This window comes from Dromiciops gliroides, chromosome 1, assembly GCF_019393635.1.
Source record: "Dromiciops gliroides isolate mDroGli1 chromosome 1, mDroGli1.pri, whole genome shotgun sequence".
Taxonomy (NCBI): domain Eukaryota; kingdom Metazoa; phylum Chordata; class Mammalia; order Microbiotheria; family Microbiotheriidae; genus Dromiciops; species Dromiciops gliroides.
The window spans coordinates 333,329,376-333,343,593 of record NC_057861.1 but is presented as its reverse complement, the minus strand read 5'-3'; the positions used below and the strand labels follow the sequence as shown (position 1 = coordinate 333,343,593).

General features: G+C 37.2%; 1 protein-coding gene across 1 annotated transcript in view; it reads left to right on the top strand.

Annotated features, from left to right (window-relative positions):
• Positions 1-14,218, top strand: part of KIAA1328 (KIAA1328 ortholog) — a 465,758-nt gene that overhangs the window by 170,928 nt on the left and 280,612 nt on the right. The window contains exon 5 of the mRNA XM_043976482.1: positions 10,216-10,346. Within this exon, the coding sequence (XP_043832417.1) occupies positions 10,216-10,346 (131 nt within the window). The remainder of the gene's footprint in view (positions 1-10,215; positions 10,347-14,218) is intronic.

The window sequence follows — 14,218 nt, the reverse complement described above, 5'->3', positions numbered from 1 at the left end:
GTTAAGTTTCTTTATCCCAATGAACGTATATGTTATTCCCTCTTTGAATCAAATCTAATGAGATTAGGGTTGAAACAATGTTCACCCCTCCTTTCTTTCCCTCTATTGTAATAGGTTTTTTTTTTCACCTTTTCATATGATATAATTCATCCCATTCCATCTCCCCTTTCCTTTCCTCCCCTTAGACTCCCTTTTTAACCCCTTAATTTTTTTTTGGTATCACATCAAAGACAATTTATATTTATACCCTCTATGTAACGTCCTTCTCTCTGCCCAAATACATTTACAGTTCTTAAGAGTTATGAGTATTATCTTCCCGTGTAAGGATATAAGCAGTTTAACCTAATTGAGTAACCTTTTTTTTTTTTTCCCCCTCTGTTTACCTTTTTAAACTTCTCTTGAGTCTTGTATGTTAAGATCGAATTTTCTGTTCAGTTCTGGTCTTTTTGTCAGGAAAGATTGAAAGTCCCCAATGTCATTAAATGTCCATCTTTTCCCCTGAGAGAGAATGCACATTTTTGCTGGGTAATAGATTCTTGGCTGCAATCCAAGCTCCTTTGCCTTCCGGAATATCATATTCCAAGCCTTGTGGTCCTTTAATGTTGAAGCTGCCAGGTCCTGAGCAATCCTGACTGTGGCTCCATGATATTTAAATTGCTTCTTTCTGGCTGCTTGGAGTATTTTCTCCTTCACCTGATAATTCTGAAATTTGGCTACAATATTCCTTGGAGTTTTCCTTTTGGGGTCTCTTTCAGGAGGTGATTGGTGGATTCTTTCAATGGTGATTTTATCCTTTGATTCTATGATATCAGGGCAGTTCTCCTTAATAATTTCCTGGAATATGGTGTCTAGATTCTTTTTCTGGTCATGACTTTCAGGCAGACCAATGATTCTCAAATTGTCTCTCCTCGATCTGTTTTCCAGATCAGTTGTCTTTCCAATGAGGTATTTTACATTTTCTTCTATTTTTTTCATTCTTTTGATTCTGCTTGACTGATTCCTGGTGTTTCATGGATTCCTTATCTTCTAACTGACCGATTTTAATTTTTAAGGCATTGTTTTCTTCAGTGAGATTATGTACCTTTTTTTCCATTTGGCCAAGTGAATTTTTTAAGGTATTGTTTTCTTCAGTGAGATTATGTACCTTTTTTTCCATTTGGCCAAATGAATTTTTTAAGGCATTGTTTTCTTCCGTGAAATTATGCTTTTTTTTTTTCATTTGGCCAGTCAATTTTTGTGCTTCCTTTTCCAAGCTGCTGATTCTTTTTTCATAGTTTTCTTGTTTTGCTTTCATTTCTCTCCCCATTTTTTCTTCTACCTCTCTCAATTGATTTTTAAAATCCTTTTTGAGCTCTTCCAGGAAGGCTTTTTGTTCTTGAGACCAATTCACCTTCCCTGGTGATGCTTCACATGTAGGCAATTTGAGGGTATTGTCCTCATATGAGTTTGCATTGGCTTTTTCCCTACTGATACAGAAGCTCTCCATGGAGAGGGCTCTTTTTTGCTTCTTAATCATTATTGCAGCTTATTTATTTATTTTTTAAGTTGTGGTCTGCTCTGGGGGCACCAGGGTCCCTGTTTGGGGCTTCTTGTGCAGGGGTATAGGTGCTTTGTGACTGGCTTTTTACTCTGAGGCCTTTATAGTGTGTGCAGTTCGCCCCCCTGCACTTCCTGTCTGAGTGCTCGGCCAGGCACCTGATCCCACCTGACCCGTTCGTGGCCCTCCCGGCCAGTGCAGATAGCTTTTTCCACTGTCCTTCTTGGCCATCAGATTTTTGAGCCAGGTTCCAGGGGCCTCAGTTGTTTGGCTGTGGCCCGCAGCTCCTGCTTACTTGCCCTGACTCCCTCGGTGCTGGGCTGCTGCCCTGCGCTGGGCCTCCCTTTTGCCAGAGTCACACAGACCTTTTCCTGAAGTCTTCTAAATTATCTCCGTTTGGAAGACTGTGTCTCTCTGTCCCATTGCAGGTTCTGTAGTTTCAGAATCTGTCCAGAGGCTTGATTTAATGTTCTTTTTGAGGGAACAGAAGGAGATTTCAGGCAGCTTGCTGCTTCCTCTCCACCATCTTGGCTCCCCAATTCTATGACTTTTAAAGATTTTTTTAAATGAAGTTTGTAAAGTAGTTAATATTGATAATCAAAATTTGGGCTTAGGTGTAGTCTTAAGGAGATGACATGGTCAAGTGGTAAAGGAGAGAGTCAGAAGTGTCTCAGTTTTAAGCCTACCTCTGCTGCATCTATTTACATAATATTTAATCTCAGGAGATATGGGAATGCCAGCTTCTCAGAGAAAACATGAATTACTCCTTTAACTATTACATGACTCATTAGTAATAATAGTATTATTATTATTTCCTCAAAGCCCAATCCATGTTGAATATGGAGGTGGTAAAGCGGTAAGAGAATGCCATCCAGGGTGATATACAATAGACACTTTTTGTGCCCTGAGAACACTGGTAAAAGTGAAGGCATTTTGAGATCTGACAATGCCAGTGATTATATTAGCATCCCAGCCAATGTGATGAAATTGCTTCTAGGAATCTAATCAACAGATACTTGGAAAGGGCATTAGACGTCATGAAGCCCAATTCCCTCATTTTACAGCTATTGGAAATGAGGCCCAGGGAGATTGGGTCATTTGCCCAGAGTCACACAGGTAGTAAAACGATTGAAGTAGAATTCAAACACAGGTCTTCCTAACTCCAAGTCCAGTCCTCTCCTATACCAAGCTTCCTCCAAAGATGGCTTTACTTGAAATCATCATCATAACCAGCTTGATACAGAGTGAGAGATGGTCGTTTGTGTTTTGATGCCACAAGAAGGCAAGGTCCATCAGAACAAATTAGAAATACTAACATTCCTTCTGTTGAAAATGCTTCAATGTAGATGGTTCTAGGGACAAAAGTGGGCAAACCGTGAATGTACCTGAAATGGACTAAAGAATGTGGTTGTTATGTATCAATACTATGTAGGAACAAAATTGGAAACATTTTAGAAGTTACAGGCAAAGACTAAATTTATATTGCTTTTTGTCAATGGAATCCTTAGTTGCAAGTAACACAGTAATGGATTGCAGTTCAGAGCAGGGTAATCTTTGTAGAAACCTTAATTCTTGAAGCCAAATTAGATGAGATCAGAATGGAAATTGAGGAATTACTTATATTTGAAGAGGAAAAAACTGACGAATCTAAAGGCATCATAAATCTACAGTTAATGGATACTCTAGAAATACTTCCTAATGATGACATGGATGGCAAAAATAATGCCAAGATCTTGAATGAGTATGAAAAAGAGATAGTCATACTTAGGATGGAATTTCAAAAAAGATTTTTTTAGTTTGATGCCACAAGTCCAACAAATAGGCTAAACAGTAATTTATAAAAGTTGGTAAAAGCTATAACCATTGTGCATGAATGTATATTATTTACCAGAAATATAAAATTACTTATAAAAATAAATAATATAAACATAAATCAATATAAAATCATTTCAGAACCTGCACACAGTAGTTCATGCTATGACCCTAGGAATATAGGATATCACTGTGGTAAATAATAGAAGATAATATCTACTCAGAATTCACATTTGAAAACTTCAATACCATATCAGCAAAAAAGAAACATGTAGAATAGAATCCTAAAAACTAAAGAATGTCTGAAATTCTTGATGCCCTTAATAAACTCTTTTTTTAAAAAAAATAAACTCTTTTTTAAAAAAAAATAAACTTTTGAAAGTAAAAGTGGAGAGGTTAAGGTGATATGAGTCAATGAACTACAAAGACCAAAGTAAAAGACATATTTTCCCCCAAAAATAATACTTTAGAATCTAGCAAAGCAGTTAGTTTAGAGGGAAAATTCCTGAAAAATGAGAGCGTGGAAAATTTCTGTTCATTTATATGGCTTAAAAAAGTCCAACATGATTAAAGTGAAAATTGGATCAAATAACTAAGCAGACAGGCTTGTGTACCATTAGCGTAATGAACAACCTAATGATTACATCTAGAGAAATGACAAACTAGCTTCTTTGCAAAACTAGAAAGTGGTGGGGCAGTCAAGATCCATAATTTTTGGTTCAAATGCTGAACAGTTCCATGAACAAAGAACTTGAGCAGTTTTCTCTCTGATGCAAGCCTGAACCTATTTTTTTTTTTAACAAGGCAGCACATATTTATTGCCAAAAGATGAGAACACCAATGACCATTCCAAATATAGGCCAATTACATGTTTATTTGCTTTAATCAAAGCACTTACTACTCATATCACTCAAAACACTTATAAGAAAACAATATATTGGTTGAGGATTATAAAGGATCTGCCAAAAAGTCCCAAAGCTCATTATCTATTGCATGATTATTCAAAAGGCCACACATGGGGCAGCTAGATGGCACAGTGGATAAAGCACTGGCCCTGGATTCAGGAGTACCTGAGTTCAAATCCAGCCTCAGACACTTAATACTTACTAGCTGTGTGACCCTGGGCAAGTCACAAGCCCAATTGCCTCACAAAAAAAAAAAAGAGAGAGAGAGAATGAGGTTCAAGTGATCTCCTCTCTCCATCCCAAAAGGCCACACATAAGAGTTGTATGTAACACTTATACTAACTTTATTGAATGTCACAAAGTCTTTGACTCAGTTTCTTACTCATAGCTTAGTCATGTACTGCAAATATGTAAAATAGATACAAATATAGTGAGAACCTTGGAGTATTTGATGTTCATGTGGAAAAACACTCCTCTTAAAAACATATCACCAACATAATGTAAAGAACAATTGTTATAAAAAGTGGTATCTTTCACGGAAAGTGTTTAAGTTCACTGTGATTCCATCTAGTCAAACTTATTCTCATATGTTCTAAATAAAACTGATCGTGGCTTTCAAGACAAAGGAGTTATATGAAAACATTGCTTTAATCACTGGATGTATATGGATGATGAGTTAGTTATGTGACTTCACTGAAAAACATAATAAACAGCTGCTTCATCTCATGTGTATTAAATGTTTATAATACAGAATGTTCTAGAAAGCATTTTTTCCCTTTTAGTTAAAACCTCTGATTTAATTGGATAGAGGAACACCACTAATGAAGGTGGATGATTCTGTAAGTCAGTCTTCATTGCTTGAAAGCACAGAGAGGTTAAGTAATTTGTCCAGACTTACACCTCCAGTTTCTATAAAAGATGGGACTTGAACCAGGTTTTTTCCTGATGGCTGAGCCAGTTCTTCATCTGTCCATAATGACATAACTTCTACTTGTTAAACTTGTTAGCTGTTAAAATAGATTTCTTTGGCTCATCTTTTGTGTACCTTTATCATAGATAATGAACATGGAAAAAAGGTAGACTTGAGGTAGAGCCTGCCTTCTCTTTTTAAGTTCCAAAGAACATTTTAATTGTCTTGTGCCTGTTTGGAAATGTTTGTGACATTCAGAATAAGCTCCTTGAGTCTTAAGATTAAGAATAGAGATTAAAAAAACACTGCCTTCCTGTACCACTGCTGTACATTTCCCATAAACTTCCCTTTTAATTAAATGGAAATTTTCAAAGTCAGATCAGCAGGTTGTACTCTAGGCACAGACCACAACTTGATAAAAGGGCGTGAACATTCATGTGGAGTTCTTGTCTAGCCCCGGTAACCAATTCATCTTGGAATCAATCTTTCTTATTATTACCAGAAATCCATTTTATGTTGCATATATCATCAGTGAGCACCAAGCTGGGTTTTATAATTTAGGCCTCATGTACAGGTTTTTATGGTTCTCAGAGAATGTGCATAGTAATTTTTTTGGGAGGTGGGGAGAGGGAGTAGAGGGGGCAGTAGGAGGTGGGAACATGTTCCTGTGTTCTGGTAATGTTGGGGAAAAGCTGTATGTATTTGAAGTTTTTAACTCAATGCTATGTTTGAAAAAAATTCTTATTCCAAGTAAATGGGTTCAAAGGTGGTGTGATTCAAGGATTTAAATATAATGTTGACCAGAACAGTCATTGAGGTATGCACATGTTCATATGTACATAGATGTATATGTGTATATAGATGTATATTTGTATAGATAGAGATAGATATCTAGATAGTGTGTGTGTGTGTGTGTGTGTGTGTGTGTGTGTGTGTGTGTGTGTTTTAGTGGGACAGTGGATGGAGGCCTGACCTGGAGTCCAGAAGACTAATCTTCTTGGGTTCAAATCCAGCCTCAGACACTTACTAGCTGTGTGATCCTGGGCAAGTTACTTAACTCTCTTTGTTTCAGTTCCTCATCTATAAAATGAGCTGGAGAAGAAAATGGCAAACTACTCCAATATCTTTGCCAAGAAAAACCTAAATAGGCTCACGAAGATTAGGACATGACTGAAACAATTGAACAACAACTAGATAGATAAATATTGTTATGTTTGTGTAAGATTTTTTTTTTTTGGTCTGGTAAAAACTCATTATTCTTTTTCTTTTAAACTTTTCTTTTCTTTTTTGGGGTGGGGCAATGAGGGTTAAGTGACTTGCCCAGGGTCACATAGCTAGTAAGTGTCAAGTGACTGAGGTCAGATTTGAACTCAGGTCCTCCTGAATCCAGGGCCTGTGCTTTATCCACTGCGCCACCTAGCTGCCCCCAGAGCATGAATTACAACAAAGATGACTTTAGTTTTTGTTAATTATAGAATAGCTGGGTCTTCAGCAACTCTTCTGTTCACTTAGCCTTTGACTTGATTAGTCTTTTCATATCCTAATTTTGGCAGTGATTCTTTTGGGGTACTTCCACAAGTATTCAAGCAAGATAGAAACCCTTTTCTAAGCTCATCAGAGTGGATCATGGTAAACCAGCTCTCTTTTTGCCCAAAACTTCTGTCTCTGAAGTGGGAATTTGGATAACTTTTCACCCATTTAATAAGGGAGCAGTGAGGGAATGGTGAGAGGATATCTATCTCCTGACAAGTCTGTGTCTTAAAAGTCCCCTAAACATACCATGTGTTTTCCTGCTTAAATGATATCATTCATACTTTTCCCAATGTCTGAGATGCCCTTTTCCTCTTTCACTTTCTGTTAAAATTGTCAGGTTACAACAACATTTTATGCCTTAAATAAGTCTTTTACAACCACAACTCTTAGGCTGTGGGACTACATGCAGATCTTTAGTGGGGTTTGAGCTGGTGTTTTATTTTCATTTCTGCTACCAAATCTTTGGTAAAAGTTGGAAGAAAAGAAGAGCCTAAAGAATAAGGGAAAAGAATGACAACTTTAAAATTTAATAAAACAAACCCACTATCTTTATACTTTCTTCCTCTTTGGGTTACTTATGTTGGTCTAGATTGTTGCACTAGCTTGAAATACTCAATTTCTTCTCACCCCAGATTTGTTCTTCATGGTTTTCCTTCTTTCATGTCCTTCTTGCCTTTAACATCCTTTTCCTCTCCACAATAATAGCTCACATTTCTATAATTTTAAGCCCATCCTTCCTTCCTTTCCTTTCCTTCCCTTCCCTTCCCTTCCCTTTGCTATGATTCCCCAAACCAGATATCCTTTCTCTTGTGTTGCGTAAAACAGTGCTTGGTGCACTTAGTGCGTAATAAATGCTTTTTCATGCATTCATTATAAAGTAGGAAGATGCAGATCTTTCTTCAATATTTCCTTTATTTGTGCATTTTCCTGAAGGCATTTTAGTGTTAGGAACAGCTATGTTTAAATGAACCTTCCTCATCAGCTCTATCAATTAATTAAATGTTTAGGCTTAGGTACATTTATTTAATAATAAATTCCATTTTTATATTATATATGATTTCCTATTTATAGGAATAGAGTCTAAACCTGTGATTTTGCTGATACAAAGAACTCCACTTGCCTACTTCTAGCTGCCATGTCATTTGAGTCATTATCTTTCTTCCCTCTTTCCAGTCTGGAACCATAATCCAATCAAACTTTGTCAATGATCTTAGAAAGAGCATGTCAATCTCTTCTCCTCTCAAGTCACTAGCTATCTTTACCATTCCAAAGCAAAATATCTTTCCCTGATCCACAGTCCTTTATATTTTTGATGTCCTCACATATAAGTTCCTTGTGTACAGGTTCTACATTTGCTTTTAGGTTTGTTTTCTTAGCACTTAGCTACGTGCTTGCCACATGTACATTTTCATTTATACATGAATGAAGAAATTATCTTTACCAATGCAGATTGATACCTTTGTACAATTTGTGTTCTTAGAAAGTTATCTAGGACACTGAGAATTCAAGTGTCTTGTCTGGGGGTCCCTCCTCACCCCCACCTCCCCAGTCTGTAGGTCTAAATAAATGGTTGGACTTGAAGACAGTTCTTTGTGGCTCCAAACTCGGCTTGCTGTTTAGTAGGCCCTGCTTCCTCATGGTCACTTCAACCCTTTACTTTCCAGAATGAGTTTGTGATGATTGCTGTATTGCTCACTTGAGTTAGATGCTAGTGTATTTTGGTTTGGGTGTGCAAAACTTGCAGTTGGATTTGACTTAACTATCTATTGCACAGTTTTCTTTCATTGGATTACAATAGAGATAGATCTGTTTGTTCTTTCAGTGTACCCCTAAAATCAATGATGTAGGCATTTCACCCACATTTTTAAAAACATGAATCATGCTGTCCAGATGAAGAGTTGAAATCTTATTATGCCTAGGGGTTGGGGGTGAGGGGAATGGAAGGGGGAATTTGGAAATCTGGTGAATTAAGAAGGGCATAAAAAATTGATAAAGATAGGACTGTCTGTTTTTATATTCTGCCACATAACATGGGTTTAAATGAATTTGCCTATAATTTGTCTTCAAATACTGACATTTAACTCTTAGGCTGTATAATTGAACCGGCTTTTTCGAGAGTAAAATTCATACCCTGTGTCCAGGCTAATATGTTCACCTTCTATAAACATTACTGCCTATGGTTACAGCTGGAATAAAAAATTCCTTTTATATACATCATAGCTGGCAGAGGCTCCTGAGACCACCACAAATCATTCCAGTCTTTTGGAGCTTGCTGACAAAATGCACAAAAATGTAAAACCAGGCTGGTCTAAGATGGATTGACTCTGAAAACCTATTAGCTTATTTAGACCATTGTTTATACCATTATTTTTTGTAAGATGCTGAGTAAAGTATTCCACAAGCTCTCCTTATTAATTTAGTCTCTAAGCTTAGTAACCTGACCCCTTACCAAAAGCAGCTTCTCTCCTACAAGCCATTTCTAGCATTTTTTTTTTAAGGCTGATAATGGGAATAATGAAGCAGTCAGTTATTTATGCAGTCATGATTGGCAAAAGTGATTAGAACACGAACCTGCCCAGAAGCAATGATTAGATCATGAAAATGTTAAGGAATACTGAAACCAGGCACTATATTTGACATTTAAGAAATACTATTCCAACCCTTAATCATGACAACTTGTTTTTAAGGTATTTATACAGAATAATACCTTTGGACAATGAGTCTTGTACTAGCAGTATGCATAATTAAATATAAGGGGGAGATTCAGAAATGATGTGCTGTAAGACAAGGGACTAGGGAAGAAATTATTACAATGACAGGTGAAGAACAGATTTCTTTCCTGGTCACAAATGCTTGCCTCCCACAGATGTGACCTTGGTGGCTGGGTATTCTTGCAGCTCTATTTATTGAACATCTTCCAAGTTTGGAGGGGCCGGGAAGTTGTGTGGGGGCAATGGTTTTTAGTTTTTATTTTTTGTTGATAACTGAAGACAAAGATCTGGTTGGGTACCTAGACAAGCAGCTCTGTAACCTGCAGTTTAAAAATGAAGTGTTGATTGGTTTTTATAATTAAATCATAACCCTTCCCTTTTTTTTGCTCATGTTTTCTCATAGTACAATTTAAACTATTTTTTTTAATCTCCAGTGCCTGACATAGTTCCTGGCACATTATATCAATATGATCAATAAATACTCATAGAATTAAAGTTTTATCTAGTTTATAACTTAGGAAGTAATTATTAACTACCTTTACTCCATCATTAATTATATTTACCTTTGTTTTTGTGTATTTGATAATTGGTGGGGAAAGGTCTCTTTGAATGGACTATCATTGCTCAATTCATTGTCAATTTTTTTCTTTATTTTTCTGGATATACTGATTTTTGACCTGAAGCTTTTCCCCCCACATACTCATCCATCTGAACTCTATCGGTAAGGGCTCTCTTCTGGAAGAGGCAGAGTAATCTGAAAGTGATATTAGAAAGTTCTTTTTTTTTATCCTTAACTTGCTATCTCACCCCTGCAGCAACAGTATAGAGAATGCCAGGAACTTCTGAGTCTTTATCAGAAATACCTTTCTGAACAGCAGGAGAAGCTCACTCTGTCCCTCTCAGAGGTCAGCACTCATAAAGTGAAGGAGCAGCAACAGGTAAGCAAGAACCTTTCACCTTCTGTTTCCTTCCCTTGATGGTGAGACCAGTAAGGTGCTGGAATAGAATGAACGCCTTTACTTTTCATTGCTTTGCAGTGTAGAAGTGTTATCCTAAGTTACTTTAATTAATTCTTTTACTTTCCATTCCCCCCCTTCCTCTCTCTCTTCCCTTCAGTCTCCCTTCTCTCTACCTTCTTTCCTCCTTTTCTCTCCCCTCTCTCTTCCTTCTTTTTCTGTTCTCCCTTTCTCTCCCTCTTCCCCTTTCTCTTGTTTTCCCTTCTTATTACCCTCTCTCCTCCCCTCTCTTCTTTCCTCTCCCCTTCCCTTCCCCAGTATCCAGAGGTCAGCATGATCACTTAATGCAGGCCCCTGATCATTGAAGGAAGCTCCTAGGTGATATTTGATCACAGCAGAAATTGTAAAACAAAGCAAAACCAAACCAAATTGCTTTGTTGCTTAATGAGAAAGATAAGGTGTGTTGTTTTTTCTTATGCCTTCTTAAGAAAATTATTCTAAGTCTTGTTACCTAAGTCATTAAAATTTTTTTTTTGTGAGGCAATTGGGGTTAAGTGACTTGCCCAAGGTCACACAGCTAGTTAAGTGTCAAGTGTCTGAGGCCAGATTTGAACTCAGGTCCTCCTGAATCCAGGGCCAGTGCTCTATCCACTGCACCACCTAGCTGCCCCTACCTAAGTCATTTTTACATTTCAAAATTATTTGAAACGAGATGGCACAATTTATAAAGATTTTTAATTTAAACTTTGATATTTCTAACTATTTTAAAAGAGAAATATATATCTATGCATCCAGAAATATTTGAGAATGTCAATAACATATACACATTTCATAACTACATAGCATTTTTAAAGTGTCTCTTTCCTCTTCATGGTTATATTTTGCATACCAACACATACTGCTCTTACCTTTTAGGAACCAATAATCTGGTCCTAGATCTGTGATTTTGTTTCAGTGAAAGTCCCAGTTGGGAACCTGCCTGCATTGATGCTATATTGATAACTTCTACAACTTACACTTCTTATACAATTATAAGTCTGAGAGAGTTACCTGGGCCAAAGTGATTTGGCCATGGTTATACTCTTAGTGGTTGAAGACAGAGATTGAACCCAGGTCTTCCTGACTGTAAGCTACTATCTATTGGGACGCAATATCTTCTAAAATCTTTATAATGAATATGAACTATAAATATAAAAATGAACTAAGATGGAAACTGTTGGTTTTTAAAAAGTGTATTGTGAGTTGATGTTGATTAATATTTTAAAGTGTATATACTAGAGTTATGTTTTTATAATTGATGACATGCTATGACAGGGATAATGTACTATTTTTCTTTTCTTTGAATGGATATAATTTTTTAAAGGTCAGACTTCAGAACACAGCTACTTTGCAGGTATAGCCCACTTCTTTAAAATGCTATATTTCAAATGGGAAATGTGCTTCCCCAAAATTTTAAGGGAGGTACTAAATTTTAGGGGTGTGAAACTTTATTTTAAATTCCTTTATGAAATTTTCTTTCAACCTCACTGCATGAAAATCTGTGTCACCATTAAGGTGAGGGAGACAGGTCACAAACAAGCTCTTTTTTGTCATCTCTAGAAATACTTTGCACTTGTCAACCACATAGAACAGGGCAATTATTTAGGTAAGTTATTTCTGGTACTTTTCAGGGGTACTGGAGGAATATCTGGGAGAGAGTTTTCTTCTTGACTTTTTTCCCCCAGTATTTTCCTCATACTCTACAACCACAGTGGTATACAGTGGAGGTTTAGGGCCTATTACAGATAATGATCTTTTCCTGTAACATTGTGGGATGTAGTATCACTAAATAGGCACTAGGGGGCTCCAAAGACATCTACATAAGAAGATCTACCCTTTTTCTCCCCCCACCCCCCATCTGTGATTGGAGAGCCCGAAGTCACCCTTGTGGTGCCCTAGGGTATGTTTAAATTAGTAATTTCTTGGTAAGTTTGACCAGGGAATGCTTTATAGTTGATAATAGTGCCTCAAAATGGACTCTTAATCCTTCCTACCTTTGCTTCTTGTCCCTCCTTACCCATAATCCCCAAATTGGGGGTGGGGGTGAGAGGGGAGAACCAGAAAGTCAGCTATTACTCTAGTAGTGTAGCAATATGGTCTTTTTGTGCACCAGTAAGAAATTAAGCTGCATGTATGGAGAAGACATACTTTAAAAAGGAGAATGCTTTTGAATTTAAGGAACCATGACTTCAGTGGTAAAGGTATTCCTTCCCACTCTGGCAATATTATATCTTCTCTAGAGTTTAGTAGATAGTTTTTGTAAGTGGCTATCCATGGAAAATGCATCATCCTCTGGCTAGTATGGTGGTTAATCTCTTGAACTTAAGCATTCTGGTCCTTGTACAACAGGTTGCTGAACCCATACTTGCATCCTTACCAACTTGGTTGGGACTGCCAATGTGCTCCCCTGGGCTAGCCTTCATGTGCCCAGAGAGACCTCTGAAGCACTGCCATAGCACATTAGTGGAGTCTTACAGTCTCTCGAGTTCTCACTTTGAGTGTTTAAGACAAAAAGTTCTGTTCTTAGAAAGTGTTTGGTGTATTTAGACTCAGTCCTGGCAGCTGTGGAAATGGAGTTGAAAGTTAAAGAGCATCTTGTCATTCAAAGACAACTGACCCACTTGCCACCTAGAAGCAGGCAGAGGCAACTGCTTCCTTTAGGGGCTAGGTCAAAAGAATCTCCAGATCAATTCCAGCCTAGAGCACAGCTGTGTTATCAGTATTTCCAGTTTTGTTGAAAAACCTATCAGAACTGCATTTGAGAAGGGCTTCTTTTCCTTCTCCATGGAAAATGGTGAATTGAACAAGTTCTCATTGCTGGCACTGAGGTCATCCTGAAGATTCGGAACCTGAGTTAGGAGCTTCTTCTCCAAGAAAGCTATTGCTGGGGAAAGCTCAAGAATGATAAAGATTAGGCTTTTGCTAGCCCTTGTTTTCAAAAGGTGACATCTACACCCTGTCTTTTGTCTCCAAATGAAGAACATAGACTTTGAACTGATTGGACCAGTGGCTTTAGTTGGAGGCATCCAGGGGCAGAGTTTTGAGCTGTTGGATCTCCCAGAGAATAAGTATGGATAAGATAAATGTAAAGTTTCATTAATTTCTGAAGCAAGGTATTTGCCCTTTAAAAAAAAAAAACTGATTTCCAAATTTTGAGATGGAGATGGCAGCTGTTTATTGTTCATGAAGCATTCATTTGACTTTGAAGGATTTATTCATCTTTTCTCCCTAAAGTTGGTTGCTATATGGCTCAGGTTAGGTTGTATAGGTTGTTTCATATTTACATTTCACCCACAATTCACCAGCAGTTTTCCCACTTAAGATTTTGCTTTTGTGGGGGGTATATATCATATTTGTTTCTATTTCTTTCATTTCCAGCAAAAGGAAACCTTCCTAGGAGAGTTTTTCTCTCTGGTTTTCCTTAAACCTTTTATCATTTTTCATTTTATTTCTGGATCTCCACCTTTAATCCCTAACCTCTCCCTGTACCCTCCCCACTGCCACCACTTTGGTAAATAAGTCTTGGATTTGCCCTATCAGTTCTTTACTTTGGCAGGGTTTTATTCTTTAGATTCTGGAATAGTCCTTTTCAGCTTTAAAAGTTCCTTTTTTCTTCTCCAAGCCGGCAGAGTTTTAGAAATCTGGCTCTCACACACATAACACTTAACATTCAATACATATCTCATTAATTTAGCCTCATAACGATCTTGTGAGGTATATACTACAGATACTATTATCTTCATTTTATAGATGAAGAAACTGAGTTTCAGAAGTTAAGTGACTTGCTTATTGCCACATAACTAGAAAGTGTCCAA